The following is a 16,565-nucleotide window of genomic DNA, read 5'->3' on the forward strand; positions in this document are numbered from 1 at the left end:
GTACTGATTCAAACAGACAACGTGGCTGCAAAGGCCCATGTGAACTGGCAGGGGGGCACACGGTCGAAATCCCTCATGACAGAAGCCTGAGCATTGGGCACCTGGGCAGAGAAACACCTGCTCTCCATCAGAGCCGAACACATTTCGGGAGAGGCAAATCGACAGGCAGATTTCCTCAGCAGGTCGACAATAGATCATTCGGAGTGGATGCTTCATCCAGATATCTTCAGGAGATATCAGCCAAATTCGGCAGTCCGATCATGGACCTGTTTGCCACCCCGGAGAACGCTCAGCTTCCCAGATTCCTCTCCCGGTTCCCTTCTCGGGGAGCAGAGGGAACGGATGCGCTTCGCAGCAGGTGGCCACAAGGCCTATTGTATGCCTTCCCCCCATTGCCTCTACTTCCTGCAGCAATCAGGAAGCTCCTGGAGGAACAAGCGGAAGTGATCTTCATCGCCCCTTACTGGCCCAGGAGACGATGGTTCGCGGATCTGGTGAGTCTTTCATTTTCAGCTCCATGGAGGATTCCCGACAGCCAAATAAGGCTGATACAGGGAGATCTATAACATCCAGATCCACAATGGCTTCAACTGACCGCCTGGCACTTGAACGCCGCGCTCTAACCAGGGAATCTTACTCAGCGGAGGTGATTGCTATGATACAGGCGGCCAGGAGACCGGCAACGAACCGGCTTTATGACCATACGTGGAAGCATTTCTGTCAATGGTGTGATAAGAAACACGTAAGTCTATCACAGGTGACGATTTCCAGGGTTCTGGAATATTTAATGGAGGGCGTCAACAAGGGGTTGGCACCCAACACTTTGCGCAGACAGTTAGCAGCCCTGTCCTCAATTTTGTCATGGGACTCCTCGAGCTCTTTATCAAGACATCCAGCCATTCAGGCTTTTCTTAAAGGGGTCTCGAGTACCAGACCGCCTGTTATTCACAGGTATCCCTCCTGGGACCTACCCCGAGTGCTTTAAATTCTAACATCTTCTCCTTTTGAACCACTCAAAATGTGCTCATTACGACATTTGTCATTCAAGGTCTCATTTCTCATTGCCATTACCTCGGCCAGGCGCATTTCAGAGTTAGCGGCCTTGTCGGTTAGAAAAGACCTATGCACATTCCACGAGGATAGGGTAGTTCTCAGGCTTGACCCTTCATTTATTCCAAAGGTTAACACGGTTTTCCATAGGGCACAGGCGGTTATCCTCCCAAATTTTTGCCCTCACCCATCACATGAATTGGAACAACACTGGCACACTTTGGACGTAAGGAGGGCCTTGCGATGTTATATCAAGCGCACTAAGCCCTTCCGTAAGTCAGAAACCCTATTTGTGTCCTTTCAGCCTTCGTCTATGGGGCAAAAGGTTTCAGCTTCCACCATAGGGAGGTGGATAAGGGCCTGTATTTCAAGCGCTTATGTTTCTCTGGCTTTACCAGTTCCTCCTCATGTGACGACTCACTCTACCCGCAGTGCTGCTACAACTGCGGCGTGGGCAACACAGGCGTCTATTGAGGACATATGCAGGGCGGTGACATGGTCGTCGCCATCTCCATTCATTAGACATTACCGTTTAGACAAGTTTGCTTCGGCTGAGGCCGCCTTTGGTAGATGTATCCTACAACAAGTAGTCACACCATCTGGGGGCCCGGCCCCTACTGTCTCTCACCCTTAGGGACTCGAGAAGCTTTGGTACGTCCCATTGGTGGATTATTCTTAATCATGCTGGAGAAGGAGCGTTGGCTTACCTGAACGCTTTTTCTCAGCATGATGAAGAAGAATCCACGCCCTCCCTAAGTAGAAGTCAGTCAGGTCCGGGTGAGATGGTTGTTCTGTTAGTTGTCGTTACTACCTGCTTGAGAGTCATCACGTCGTACTGTTGTCAATGACTTCGCCCGTCGATGAAAACTGGGAGGTCCCCAGATAATGAGGAGGCGTGACAACTTGACAACTTGGTCTGATTGGGCAGGAGGACTAAGACAACCCAACGCTCCCTTCATTTCAAACACCTTTTGCGTGGTATCAATTTTGACTTATGACAAAGATAGACTGTTCTTCTAGTAATCTGGTTAGAGGAAGACAAAAAGAGGAAGAACAGGAAATGTTGAAAAAAGAGGGGGATTTTGGTTCTTCTATGTCTCTTGACAGATTTCTCTCACAGGAAGTGCTCCTGAAAATAACAGGAAAAGGTTCCAACAGTTGAGTTAAAGCATGTAACCTAATATTATTTCAATCAAACCTTCCTGTTGTCATATTGCATCTATTATGTATTTAGAGGTGAAATCTGCGTATATGCAGCCTTAACCAATATTAGAACAAATTCTGCTTTTGAATGCACTGTCTTGAAGTTGTACTTCAGAAATAAAAATGGGATTTTTCATAACTATTAATATTTTTCTTCAATAGAATGAATAATGGACCTGTTATAGGCTATGAAGATGATGTTGGAAGGAGAACGACATTCCGACTTTTCTATCCAGAGTCAATTTTTTCAGATCCACTTCACTACGATCCTGAAACTATTGCAGTTTTTATTGTCTTCAAGCACCATGACTTAAAATGGCTTTCAAATCTATTAAGTGGCCACAATATAATGGTAAGTTGTGTGTGGTAACAATGTGTCTAATTTTTCTCATGTTTTTCCTTACCAGAAAGGTTGTGAATATACTGCTGTGTACAATCATGGGGAATTGTCCTAAGTAAGAATGATCTCTTTTAGGTTGGTATTTTTGGAATATATTTTTGACCTTCCCTTCAAATTTATATCTAAAAATTGGCCATCAAGTTCAGGATTTTTTTATTTCAATTATTTTTTTTGTCTGCTTCCTACATTAATTAAACACACTCTTTGTAACACATAGATAAAATTACTGAGTTAAACAAAAACATAGTGTATAATATTGATAATATATCCTTGAGTTTACCAAATATATTTCAAAAAACTCAGGCTAAAAAATCTCATAATAATAATGATGTTACCCTTTCCCCAAATAAAATAATAATAGCTCTTATAGATTTATAATTATATTATATTATATTATAAAAATCCACTTACACTGTAAGAATATTTTTTTAAAAGGTGGGGAGAGGGAGAAAAAATGACTGGATTGTTCATAAACAAGATAACTTTGAACAAATCAATTTGATGTAATGGTTAAGGTGTTGGATTAGAAACTGGGAGAGCAAGAGTTCAAGTTCTCTGCTAGTCAACAAAGCTGGTTGGATGGACTTTCAACCCATCTTGCAGAGTTGTTGTCAGGGAAAAAATAAGTGGGAATATTATGTATGCCACTTTGAGTTGAATAAAATAGAGATGGGGTGTAAATCTAATAATAAACTGTAGAACATTTGAGCAGATTCCTTAAAAATCCCCTTTCTTGCCTCTGTTGAAAGCAGGATGCTTCAGATATTAATAAACTGCTTTTGTGCTAGATTGTGAGTTATATCAGAATTAATGTTACTAGAAATAATTTTTTGGAAATCCAAAGATTTATACTGTGGATAATTTTTATACTAGAAGGGAGTTAGCTGGAACTGGCAGAATGGTGTTATGTGTCTTTGAAGGAGTAGCTTCAGAGCTAAGATGGAAATTTAGAGTGTAAACAAGAAGTAGGAAGGAGGTTGGTGATTCATCCAGCTTGAGTTTGAGTAGGCCAATCCTGAGGCTAAGTCTCATTTTAATGACTTTACCCAACCAGGATAAGGGGGTGAATCTGACAAATCAGAATGGAATAGTGACCTTGAAGGATTTGTTCTTTTGATGAGGTTCTCTGAATTCCTGGTATTTGAGGTACTTTTGATGTTTCTGGTGTTGGAAGGTAGACCCAACAAGAAAGGTCTGCTCTTAGTGTCAAGTTAGTTTTTTTCATTGAGACCAAATGGACAGACTACTCACATAAATAACTGAAAAGCTGTGTTCAGATATCAAGTTGGTAATACCCTCTCCCTTCCTGGATCCTCAAAGGAGATCACAGTGTTGAGCTGAGGTATCCTGGCTGATAATAGAGAAGAATTACAGGTGGCTTTTTTAAAAGGCAACTGGCCTTTTTTTTCCCTTGAAGACATTTCACTTCTCATCCAAGAAGCTTCTTCAGTCAGTTTCTTTGGGACAATCATGACATAGGTGACTGAGAATCATCATAGACATAGAAAAGACCTAGATGGCCTAGCTGCTGAAGGACTGGAGTCACTTGGTTGGTTTTGAAGTGATGGGCACCAGCAATGTTCTGTGCGAGACAAAATTGCCTGAATTGAGCCACCGCTTGTAGTGAGAGGACAAAGTGCAGGGCCATCAGTGGCAGAATACTTTAATGGGATAGTGAGTCCTTCCAGTGAACACTCCAAGATTGATTTCTATATGGGTTATAGTGAGTTGTTGAAGAGTGTTTGGAAGAAGTTGATTGATGGGATGTATGGAGTCCCATTTAATTTGTTGTATAAATGCTGTGTAGAAGCACCATTATGAGTTTAATTTGTATTTGTATTTAATTTTATTTATATGCCGCCCAATCCCAAAGGACTCAGGGCGGTGTACAGAGTTAAAACAATCATAAAACAATAAAATAATACAGTCATACCGCGAGTCCGATCATATCCCGCCCCCCCCGGGGACATCAGCCCCAGGCCTGCCGGAACAGGAGAGTTTTAACGGCTTTCTTAAAGGCCGGCAGGGTGGGAGTAGTTCAAACCTCGGGGGGAAGTTGATTCCACCAGGTCGGAGCCACCACAGAAAAGGCCCTTCCCCAAGGGCCCGCCAGCCAACATTGTCTGGCCGACGGGACCTGAAGGAGGCCCAATCTATGGGACCTCACCGGTCTCTGGGAACTGTGCGGCAGAATGCGGTCCTGTAAGTAACCTGGCCCTATGCCATGAAGGGCTTTAAAGGTGATAACCAACACCTTGAATTGCATCCGGAGACCCACAGGAAGCCAGTGCAGCTCGCAGAGGATAGGTGACACGTGGTGTCACCTAATGATGAGATTTAGAGATATAAATTTCCCAATTGTGGTGGGCTGTAAGAGATACTGGGCATATTCTACATTTAGGGGAAAACTGCCAATTCGGAGGATTTTTTTAATTGATACTTGATTATACTTCTTAGGGAAGTTTCCCAGCTTTTCTGAAAAATCTGAAGATTTTTTCTCAATTTTGTAGAATTCCAGGATTAGAAATGTTAATGAAAAATCATATTGCTAACTTGTTTTCCCATTTAAAAAGTTCATTATCATCCATTTCCTTAATGTAATCAGGTTATGTTTTCAAACATAAAGAGATGCAGAAAACAAATAAATTTTATGACTACTGCATCTTTTTTCAGAACTAGTTTGTATATCTCCTTCCTTTACAATGGCACGTTTTCTTATGTTATGGAAGTATGCAGTGGTGGGATTCAAATAATTTAACAATCTGCCCTAATGACTGTTTTAAGTATAAAACCGATATACTGAGAGGTAGATTATTACTTCATGTATTTAATACTTAAATAAGAACAATAAAAGAGGTACACAAAACTAGATTATGTTACTTGTTTCCCCGAAAATAAGACTGGGCCTTATATATTTTTTTTAACCAAAAGACCCATTAGATCTTATTTTGTGAGATGTCTTACATTACAGCAAGTGGCAAGCGTGTGGGGGCAGGGCATGGCCTGTGCATGTTGCGGTAGCCCAAGGCCAAAGCGCAGGCAGAGCGCCGGATATCGGGGAGGGTACTGAAGCAAGCCGGTTTCCTGTCTGCAGCACCCATGACGGTTGCCCCTTCCCTTCCTTGCCAGAGCCGGAATACCACCATGTTTACCATAAGTGCTGGTACTGGTAGATATCTGGTGGGCCTGGGCAGCTACTAGAGAGCGACGGGCCTGTTTCACGCCTGGTGCCCTTAGGGGGCTTGTCCTTTCACTTCCCTTCTGAGCCAGACTGCTGGCGCTTTCGGCCACCTGGCCCTCTTCGCAGCTCTGCCCACACAGCCACCGAAGCGTCAGGTGGAGTGCCGGAGCTGGAAAGCATCGCATTTCTCTGCTACCGCAGAGCTGGAGAGCTTTCCTCACCCACCACCACCCAGATGCCCTCCCTTCCCAAAGCATTTCTTTGCTGACCTTCTTTCCAGCTCTCACGCGCACCTCTGCTTCTGTGGGCAATCGTACAAACAAAAGAAGTTTGTAGGATTAAAAAAAAAAAGTTCAATCAATCAATTCCAACTTTGCAAGTTCTTTTTTTTTTTTTTTGCAAGAAGTTGGAATTGATTGATTGAACTTTTTTTTTTTGTCCCAGAAACTTCTGTTGTTTGTGGGACTGCCCACTGTGGCAGAGAAGCGTGCCAGAGCTGGAAAGCTTACCCCACTGACCACTGACCAGATGCCCTCCCTTCCCAAAGCATTTTTATGCTAACCTTGTGCCACAAGCAAAAGAAGTTTGCCAAAATGGATCTCAGGCTGCAATGTGTGCTTCAATGGAGAGACGGAAAGTGGAGCAGGCAGTGCAAGGGAAGGAGGAGCAGGGAAAAGAAAGAGGAAAAGTGGCTGAGTGAGAAGCGCCGACAAAAACAGCGGAGTCCATGTGCCTGCCTGCCACATGCTCACCCCATGTTAGCCATGCTCTCCACGGTGCGCTTCAGCTGATCTGAGGTGTAGAGAGCATGGCTGACACAGGGTGAACGTGTAGCAGGTGCACACTCAGACTCCGCTGTTTTCAGCAGTGATTCGATGCCAGGATGGCCCTGCTTCTCACTTGGCCGCTTTTCCTCTTTCTTCTCCCCACTCCACCTTCCCTCATGCCTGCTGCTCCACTTCCCATCTCTCCATTGCAGCACACATGCAGCCCAGGTTCCACTTTGGCAATGACAGGATTTGAGGGATGGTAAATCCCCATTCATGGCGTGCCTGCTGACCAATCGCCATGCCACCTCTTGGAAGTGCATCAAAAAAACCCTCATGCTCGCCCCATGTCTGCCATGCTCTCCACAACACGCTGCAGCTGACCCGAGGTGTCTGGCCAGGTACTAAAGCACTGCCGAAAACAGCAGAGTCTGCGCATCTGCTGCATGCTCACCTGTCAGCTGTGCTCTCCACACCTCGGATCAGCTTCAGCACACTGTGGAGAGCATGACTGATGCAGGCAAGGCAGGTGTGCACACAGACTCCACTGTTTCCTATGCCTGGCCAGCTGCCTCAGGTCAGCTGCTGCGCGCCGTGGAGAGCATGGCGGACACGGGGTGAGTATGAGGCAGGTGTGCATACAAACTCTGCTTTTTTCAAGTGCCATTTTAACAACCGGTTCCCCGAACTCAAGAGGAAGTAGGTAAAGGTTCTGCCAAACCGGTGCAAACCGGCTGAATCCCACCACTGGAAGTATGGCTTTAACCTATTAAAGGCATCCTTTTTGTTCCATAGGCAACTGATGTCTTCTGGAAGAAACCAGCAATGAAGATGATTTATAAGCCTAACCAAATCAGAATCCTTGATCCATTTATTATTAAAGAAACAGCATATGAATTGCTTCATTTCCCCAGAAAATTTCCTAGACGAGGAGTAAGTATTTTACTGTGACAATTTCAATAATACTGGCTAAGAAATTGTAGTCGGCAATACTGAATCACAAAGCTGCCTGCAGCTTACCTATTATAACAAAAGCAATATTTCCATATTGCTTTTTGCTCCCAAAAGTTGAGAATGGTGAATATTGTCTTATTTTTACCCTATCCTCTTAACCTTGGGAAATTGGGTAGGCTGAAAGAAAGTGTGGGATATGGGCTAAGGATATTTTAACTTGATATTTCTTGTTGATATCCAAACTTCTACATCTCATTGATTTTTCATTAGAACTTTGATGTATAATTTCAATGTAATATATAATTATATATGTAATATAATATAAATATATAATTATAATTTAATAGAGCTTTTAATTGTTATATAAAGTAGAAGCTTTCAAGCACTTTCAGGTTTCAAAACCTTTTAGTTTAAAAAAATGCAGGAATCCCTGAAAAGTATATATTTGTATTTTTAAATGTAGGCTTGGTTTATGAATTTTACTTAATTGTTTTCATTTTAAATGAGATGCTTGTAGAATAAAAAAAAATGAACTGAACTTTAATGGGATCAATTCATTTGATACTAACATATTAAATCAAATTATAAATGATGAAATCATGATCCATATTAAATAATAGTTGGCTACTTTAAAAGTGGAATCAAGGAATGTAATCAATTCTGTTTTTTTTTTTCCTTTATATGAACGCAGTGTTAAAATAAATTCAGTGCTGCTATTCTGCTAGATGGAAAAACTATAATTGGTGGTCATGGTAATTTAGCCCAGGCAGATAATCTTAATGCTTTTCCACTGTCTTTAGTTAGCTTGTGAACATTAGTAAACAGGTTACCTAGTCCAAAATCCTGCTTAGTGCAGAATCCACTAGAATATTCCTGACAGACAACTATCTGACTTCTGTAGGAAGACATCCAAACAAAGTAGGATTCATCACTCCATGTGGCAAACTATTCTACTAGTTGGTAGTTTATGTCAGAAAGTTCTTTCTGAAGTCTAGCTTGAATCTGGGTCCTAATAGTTTAACCTATTGGTTCTGAAACAATAGAGAACGCCTGTTACCATTATTGTGCCACAACCTTAAAATATCTAAAGATGGCTATATTAATTGTCTCTTCTTCAGGCTAAATTTACCCAAGCCCTCTAGCCTGTCCTCATAAGGTTCTGTTTCCAGAGCCCTCACCATCTTTGATAGCCCTCTTCTAAAATTGTTCCAATATATCACTATCCCAAAATTGAACATAAGATTGAGACTACTGGTGTAATAAATAATGCATTTTCCACATTTTTTAAAATTCTGCAAAGTAATCTAGACGATGTAGATTCTTCAACCAAATTTTCTGCTATTATTTAGTAGTCATCCAGATTTTTGCAGCCTAGGTGAGTTAGCTTTAGTTTAGAGCAGGGGTATTCAACCTTGGCTCTTTTATGACTCGTGGACTTCAACTCCCAGAATTCCTGAGCCAGCTATGCTGGCTCAGGAATTCTGGGAGTTGAAGTCCACGAGTCATAAAAGAGCCAAGGTTGACCACCTCTGGTTTAGAGAGCTGATATGATTCTTCCCTGGAAAAGACCAGAGGGGAAAAAAACTGAGTATGGCTTCATAATCATCTGATTCAAGGTTAGGATATCATTTTTTCTATGTTAAAATATGCTTCTTTTTCCATTTTTCTTCAACCCATTTTTTCTTTACTATCATATCTCATTAGATTAGGCTGAGAAAGCTGGCTGAATGAGGCCCACAGCCAATAGAGGGGATGGGGAAACATAAGGGAAAGAATATCCATGTTGCTGCAGTTATAGCAATGCCTGAGCACCTAGCAAAGGTTGTTACCCATAGTTAGGAACTGGAAAAGCAGCAGTGCTCCGCAGATCAGCAAGCCAAGCCCCTTCACAGTGTGCAAAAGTATTGAAAGCTGCAGCAACAATAACCAGGTAAACTGGTGTGCAGTGATTGAATTCAGCCAGTTCGCACTTTGGCAGAACCAGTAGCTAATTTTTTGTTACCCAGGCCCAGAATGTACTCCCAGAAGCGGCATCAACACAGAGAACCGTTTGTTCAGATATTTGAATCCCACCACTGCTGGTGTGCATAAAAGGCCAGGTAGCACTGATATCAACAAGGCAAGCAGGAAAACCGTTGAAGGCACTTGAAAGAGACAGTAGGCTGGGAAAGGTCTCAGCACCAGAAAGCTTCTTCCAGAGGCATCTCAGCTATGCTGTCTAACAGTTAAACTGTAAACAAAATGGGAAATACCCAATAATTGCACCATTGAGACTTCCACACAAGCAGCTGTTTCAGGCACAATTCTGATACCTATACAACACTTTTTACTTCTGTGTACTACAGGGGAGCAAATTCTGCAGCATTTCATTCCTTCTCATTTGTGGCTTTCAAAGACCTCTCAGTTACCAAATTGAAGTCTTTTACCATTTTGAAATAACAACCATATAAAAAGTGTTGTGTAGGTATCAAGGACTGAAGTGTATTAAAAACAAACACCTACTCTTCCCTCCAATACTTGCTTCCTAAATAGGCTATCAGTCAATCCACTACATAATGAGCTTTCATCCTTTTAGTATTGTGTCCTTCCCTATTTTGCCCTCAGCCTCCAAAATTAAAAAAATACAGTATCTATCCATCAGAGGGGTGGCCTATGCCTGGTTTACTAAAATAAACACTAGATAGATAAGCAGACAGACATTGGTATAGAATTTGCCATATTTTTTCCAAATGCAAATTTGGCTTGGCATATATGAATCTGTTTAAAAATCAAATATATTTATAACTTGATTTTTTAGAGACCAAAACATCCCACCACAGGGTTAATTGCCATTGCCTTTGCCTTTAATATATGTACTGAAGTTCACGTGGCAGGCTTCAAGTACAACCTGAAGGATCACAGCAGTTCTTTGCACTATTATGGTAATGACACCATGTCTTTGATGATTAAGGTAATACCCTATTTTCTTTCTTTTATATGTATGTAATGTATTTCCTTTTCACTGGGTTGTATCAAATGTCAGCTTGTAGTAGCAGAAAGCATTTTCTGGGGATCTGATATTAGATATCCACCCCTTCTTTCATACAGTCCTCAAAGCTGTATCTCATATTACAGATCAGCTTTGGATGGGGGGAGGGGCAGCAGTACCTAAAGAAAGTTTAGGAGACAGAACCATTCTGAGCTATCATTGGTCATTACTCAGTGTGATGTTTATTGTTATGTCCATATTAGAGTTAGCATGCCAATAAACTGCTTTATTTAGAATCAACAAATCAAGCTCTGAAAACATAGTTTGAACATAATACAGGTAGTTCTTGACTTAACAACCAGTTGCTTAGTGACTGTTCAAAGTTATAATGGACCCCGAAAAAGCTAATGGTAACCTGGTTTTGAAGTTCTGTTGTCCCCCCACCCCATGGTCATGTAAATGTAATTTATAATGTTTTTTCTGGAAAACCGCATTTGTTTTCAGTATGTGGCAAAAGCTATCCCTTAGTGAGAATGGGTTCACTTAACGACTGCAGCATTCACTTAATGCTACAGATCCTGTCAGCCAAAGAACGTCAACTGACAGAGACTAGAAGGTGAGCTTTTTCTGCAGCAGCTCCTGCTCTGTGGAGATTAGAATAACCCCAACCCTCTTAGCCTTCCATAAAGTTTTAAAGGCCTGGTTGAACTCCCAAGCCAAGGGCGCTACATGTGCCAAGGGCTCTGCCTCCTTGTTAACAAGGCCTGATGTCTTGCTTTGTATGTATTCAAATATTTTCACATTTTTTAATGTTTTAATGTTTTTTATTGGGTTTTTTTTTTGTTTTAAAATGTTTTTAGGATTTTGATTGTCGTGTATATTTCTGACTTGTTAGCTGCCCAGAATCATTTGCTGAGATGGGTGCTATACAAATCAATCAATCAATCAATCAATCAATCAAATAAATAAATAAATAAATAAATAATGACTGTTGCAAAAAAAGTTGCAAAATTATATCCAGTCATGTGGTGACCTGCTTTATGACTATCATGATTTACGACTGAAATTGCAGTCATAAATCATGATTAAAACCCTGATTTAAAGTTTATCTTTTTCTGCTTTTAGTTCTGAGTTTTGTATTTTTCCTTTATTGTTCTTTGCAGAATGAATACCATGACATTGATGCAGAGCAGAGATTTTTGAATGAGCTTATAAAGCACCAAATTGTTATCAATCTCACAGAAGAACCAAATTAATGAACAATCACTATTTTTTGTAAAAGTGAATTATTTTTATTTGAATTATTTTTTTAATAAAGTATTTATAGAAATTTGCCATTTTTTTAAAAAAAAAATTATCTCACATATCTTCTAAGAATGTCTTTGCTATACTATTAGTGTTTTCCCAGAAAGTAACTATCATAGTCATTTACACAAACATGTTAATTTAATTTAGAAGTCAAGATAAAATGTTAAGGCAACAATATAAAATGTCCCTTCTGTTGAGTTTCAATCATGAATAAAAAAGTGAAGTGCTAAAAAATTTATACACTTGGTCTCCACAACAGAGTGCTGGAAATGCATATAGTTTTTAAATCTTGTTTAAAATGAGACTGCAAACTATGATGTTTTCAGCAAGGTGATGTGTGCATGGATTAAAGTGGCACAGTGATAACTACTGAACAATGCAAAAAATGGCTTATGAGTAAGGCAATTTTCACTTTCAATAATGGAACAGCAAAACTAAAGCAGTCACTCTGTTCTGAATTTCCTTGAGTTAATTAATATGTATTCAAGATGTTGCAATAGATGCTTAAATCAGAGGCATCTACAGGGAGATTAAAAAAAAATCATAATGGTGACCATGATTATATGATCAAAATTCCACGAGCCTTTTTTAAATATACAGTGCAATTCTGTGAATGCAAAATATTTTATCCCTCTTCCTGCTTTCTCCCAGTGGACATCCCTCCCTAAAATATGGCATACTATAGAAGGTTACTCTTGGATCTTGTTCAGAATGCTTTTAAAACTGTTTAACCCAAATGTTTCAGTTTTTTTTTACTTTTATTGTATTTTTTGCTCTCAATTTTTACCTGTAAGGTCAGCATTGCACTGTTGTCAAAGACACAGCAGAGAGTCAGTAAAAGTAGAATCCTTACAGCAGTCTAGACATTTTTTCAGAAACAGTCTTCATTTGAAAGAATAGCTTAGCTAAGGGATATCAAATTCTTATTTTACTTGTTCATCTTTAAGTGGCAAATATTATGCTTTCATAATATTTTCATCAAAACTATTTGACATTCTTTAGTTTACTAATTCAAATAGTCCAAAGTCCCTTTAAATAAAAGATGATAGTATTCTTCTAATAGAACAGTTTTCCTAAATCTTTGAGTTTATTTGGATTTTATTTTACCCTATTTTCTCTAAATTAATATTTAGCTCTTTAGAAAACATAATTTCTTAACTTGTTAATTTTGCTTAATGGATTGCTGCAGATGACTTGTGTTTTTGAAGCTTCTTGAGGTAGCTAGTGGGATATGTTCCAAAGATGTTGAGCTACAGTTCTTATAAATATCAAAGAGCAATTTCAGACATTATAGCCCTAAATATTGGAACACCACTTGGTTGACATATGCAACAATATGGTTTTATGTTTTACAAGTCAATTTCTTTACTTCTATTAAAAAATAAATAATTTATTATCATTAAATGATTTGAATATCTTTGGTCTTATGATATAGACACAGGTAAATTGAAGCCAATGTTAAAAAGGCTTTTGGCTGCAAAGTCCTTGATCCTCTCCAGCTATTTCCCTTTTTTGTCCCAATCAAAAGGAAAAATCTTATTTTTAAGCAGCACCAAATTGGAGATAATAACTGTTCCTCTTCTTTTCAAGGCTTTCAAATAGCTTCTTTGTGGCATGTTTTTAAAGTTCTTTGTTGCGTGGGACTTGGGCAACATTTTTGAAATAGAGTTGCTGCTGAGTGGGTATTCAAGGTCCTTTTAGAAAATTAGTAACCAGGCTTATTTTGAAATATTGATAGCAGTGGAGGCTTTTTTTGAAGCATCTCTGCCATGTACGAATAGGCATGTGTGAAACTTAATGGAGAACGCATAATTTCATTTTGATGGCTGTTGATGAATAAGATTCCCAGCATGTTTGTCCAGAATAAGCTACTGCCAAAATAGGTTCCTTATACCTAAAGGAATGCATGGAAACTTACTCCAAATATCTTTATTTTACACTGACGTGCTGGCATAGCCTTTACCACTTATGAAATGTGTTAAAAACAATAAATTGTTTCTGATATAGAGATACTTTGCACATTCATCACATCTATAGACTGTCTTTCCAAAAGTTTCTTGTGCACTTGGCCTACAATGTTGAGGCTTATTTGTATTTTATTCTGCTTTGTAAATTCCACATGTAGAACACTGTGGTCTCAGGATTGATGCAAAATAAAACTCAATGTTGTTAAGAAAAGGACATTTCAGCTGGTGTATCATGCATCACAAGCAAGACTTGCTGCATTTCCCACTTTTGCATATCCCTTCATGGTTAATTCTGCCCACATTCAGATAATCCTCTCTTTTCTAGTGCCCCTTGGATTCAGCTACATTCCATATTTTGTATGTTACGTGATCAGCCATACTTCTATAATCTTGTTTATCATCTCATAAACATGAGATAAATGTTAACGTGAAAGGTTAACTTTTGTTATTATCTAGATAAAAACAAATATTAAAGATTCTACTGACCATTTAAAATTGAATTAAGGATATAGTCTCACTCTTTTTGAAAGCAGCTTCACTTTTTCTTAATTTATTTTATAATTTAATATTATATATATGAGACTGGAAACAAACTGTGGAAGATTTACACCCTTGAACTTTTCACTGGCCTGAGTCATATTTTTGCTAATATTGAATTTTTATTATTCTCTGAAATGTTATGATTTAATTTGAAAATTAAAAGTAATATTATTACTTTTGTTATATTAAATGTTTGCTGTTTGTATTCCCCAAGCCCTTAACTTTCTTAACAGTTAAATAATCATTTCTATTTTCTGAAAATGCTTTCGGAGTAACATGCTGTTAAGTGGCTGTTCAGCTTTGTTTTATTTTTATATCCAAAGGCAAATTTTAAAACCCGTTGTAATTATTTGTGTAAAGTAGTAGTTTAATGTGAAAGAGACTTATTTTTGTTATAATAAATATGTTAAAATATATGCTTGTGTTTATTGCTTTTTTGAAATACTGTGCAGATCAACACAGATGAATTTACACTTGCACTGCATTGCCAGGCAGAGTAGTTATGGTCAATTAATACAGCCCTCATCCTCCCTACATAATTGCTATTTGTGTGTAATATGAGCAATCAAAACTAGTGCAGTCAACAATTGTAGAGGATAATTTGCAGGAGCCACAAGTAATACATTTCAGAAAACTTGATTTATTGTTGTGCATCTCTGGAATAATTGAAATAAAATACTGGAATGTTGTAAAAATTATTTAATGAGACCTTTTGCAATCAGTACAAAAACTTAAATACAAAATTATTTTCATTTTTTATTTCTTCATCCTAGTAATCTGGCCTAAAGATCTTTAAATTGCCCATTGCTCTCAAATAGTTTGTGCTGAAATGCATTAAGATTTGAATAATGGAAATTCCCCTTATGATTTGTATACATCCCCTATATTAGGATAATCTTTCAATTAAGCATGAAAATTTCATTTAAGATGTAGGAACAATAAGGATTAGTCTATTGGAATGTTTAAAACAAATGTGTTATGTAACACTGAAAAAGCACATGGAAGTTAAATAACTCATAGATTACTTTTCCTATTAACACCCCTGTCAAGGAAAAATCATAAGCTATCAAAGGAACTAGAAGGGCCAAATTCATTAATTCCTCACCTCCTATACAACTAGAAGTAACTTCTTTTCCATAGATGCTTCTACTCACACCAACCATCTGAATGAGGAATAAGGTGTGCAAATGAGTGTTTCATCCATGTAGGGCTACTCTAGCTATATGGCTGCCATGAATAAAAGTTAGTTTTGTTAGGTATGGCAGAAAGGGAGTCCCTTCTCCCTTTTCAAGCTTTTCCTGAATATATCCTTTGTCTATAACTTTTCAAGTAACAAGAGCAGAGATTAACTTGGTTAAATCCTGAGTGGAGATTAGACATTCTCATTTTAACAAAGTCTCCCCAGGAGTCCTTGCGCTTCTTGAATACATGCAATCAATGAGAGCTGGACAACCCTACACATGCACCTGTTTGATGTGGATCAAACAGGTGGCACTGCATATAATGCTTTTGAAATTTGGATAGTTTTCATCACAAGATTTCTGTTAAGCAGAAGAAAGGATGAATTTAGTCCTTTGCAGTTCCTCCTGTTAAGCAACAATCCACACGATAATTTCTTGATCAACAGAATAATCCCAGTTCCAGTTCTTACACATGCAAATATTGTTCAGCAGAGGCACAGGATTTCAGCATGATCTATTCAGGTACATCTGTGTTCTTCAAGTATCCTTCTAGAGTCTGTGTTACACTGAAAAGCTTAACTGAAAATGGTAATTGGGAGTATTTTCTACTGGGACTTACTAATACTTTGAAACAGTTATGGAAATCCTTCTCATGTGTTAATCTTTTGAGGACTGTTAAATTGATAAGAAAATAAAAATGAAGCCTTTCATCAGTAACTTCATGCTTCTGAAATGGGTTGCTATGCAGGATCTATCGTTGCAAGCTTAGGAATTCTGAGTTATTCTCTTTACTCATTCATGTACATCTTTTAATGGACTAGTTTAGGTTTCATATGGTTTAGATTTTAAAACTGCCAGTGCTGGATGTTTGTTATAACTGCTGTATATTTGTTGATTTTCATTTTTTTTTTGCTGTTTTATTCTTGAATAGGATTTATTATGTCAACAGCACTTTGAAGACTTTTATCTTTAGTAGCAGACTGGAAATAATTGATGTATTATTATGGTTGGTTGCACAGTCAGCCAGATTTTAAGACTTAATTTGG

At 38.7% G+C, this 16,565-nt stretch overlaps 1 protein-coding gene across 9 annotated transcripts in view; it reads left to right on the forward strand.

Annotated features, from left to right (window-relative positions):
- The window catches only part of ST3GAL6 (ST3 beta-galactoside alpha-2,3-sialyltransferase 6), a 74,422-nt gene extending 59,668 nt beyond the window's left edge, over positions 1–14,754 (forward strand). For all 9 annotated transcript variants that reach the window (XM_039322439.1, XM_039322432.1, XM_039322431.1 and 6 more), the window contains 4 exons: positions 2,416–2,605; positions 7,397–7,534; positions 10,353–10,505; positions 11,687–14,754. In XM_039322439.1, coding sequence (XP_039178373.1) covers positions 2,416–2,605; positions 7,397–7,534; positions 10,353–10,505; positions 11,687–11,779 — 574 coding nt within the window. In that variant the 3' untranslated portion in view covers positions 11,780–14,754. The remainder of the gene's footprint in view (positions 1–2,415; positions 2,606–7,396; positions 7,535–10,352; positions 10,506–11,686) is intronic.
- Positions 14,755–16,565: the final 1,811 nt, after the last annotated feature.

The sequence above is a fragment of the Crotalus tigris genome, unplaced genomic scaffold (assembly GCF_016545835.1).
Source record: "Crotalus tigris isolate CLP2741 ecotype Arizona unplaced genomic scaffold, ASM1654583v1 scf7180000024115.3125172, whole genome shotgun sequence".
NCBI lineage: Eukaryota > Metazoa > Chordata > Lepidosauria > Squamata > Viperidae > Crotalus > Crotalus tigris.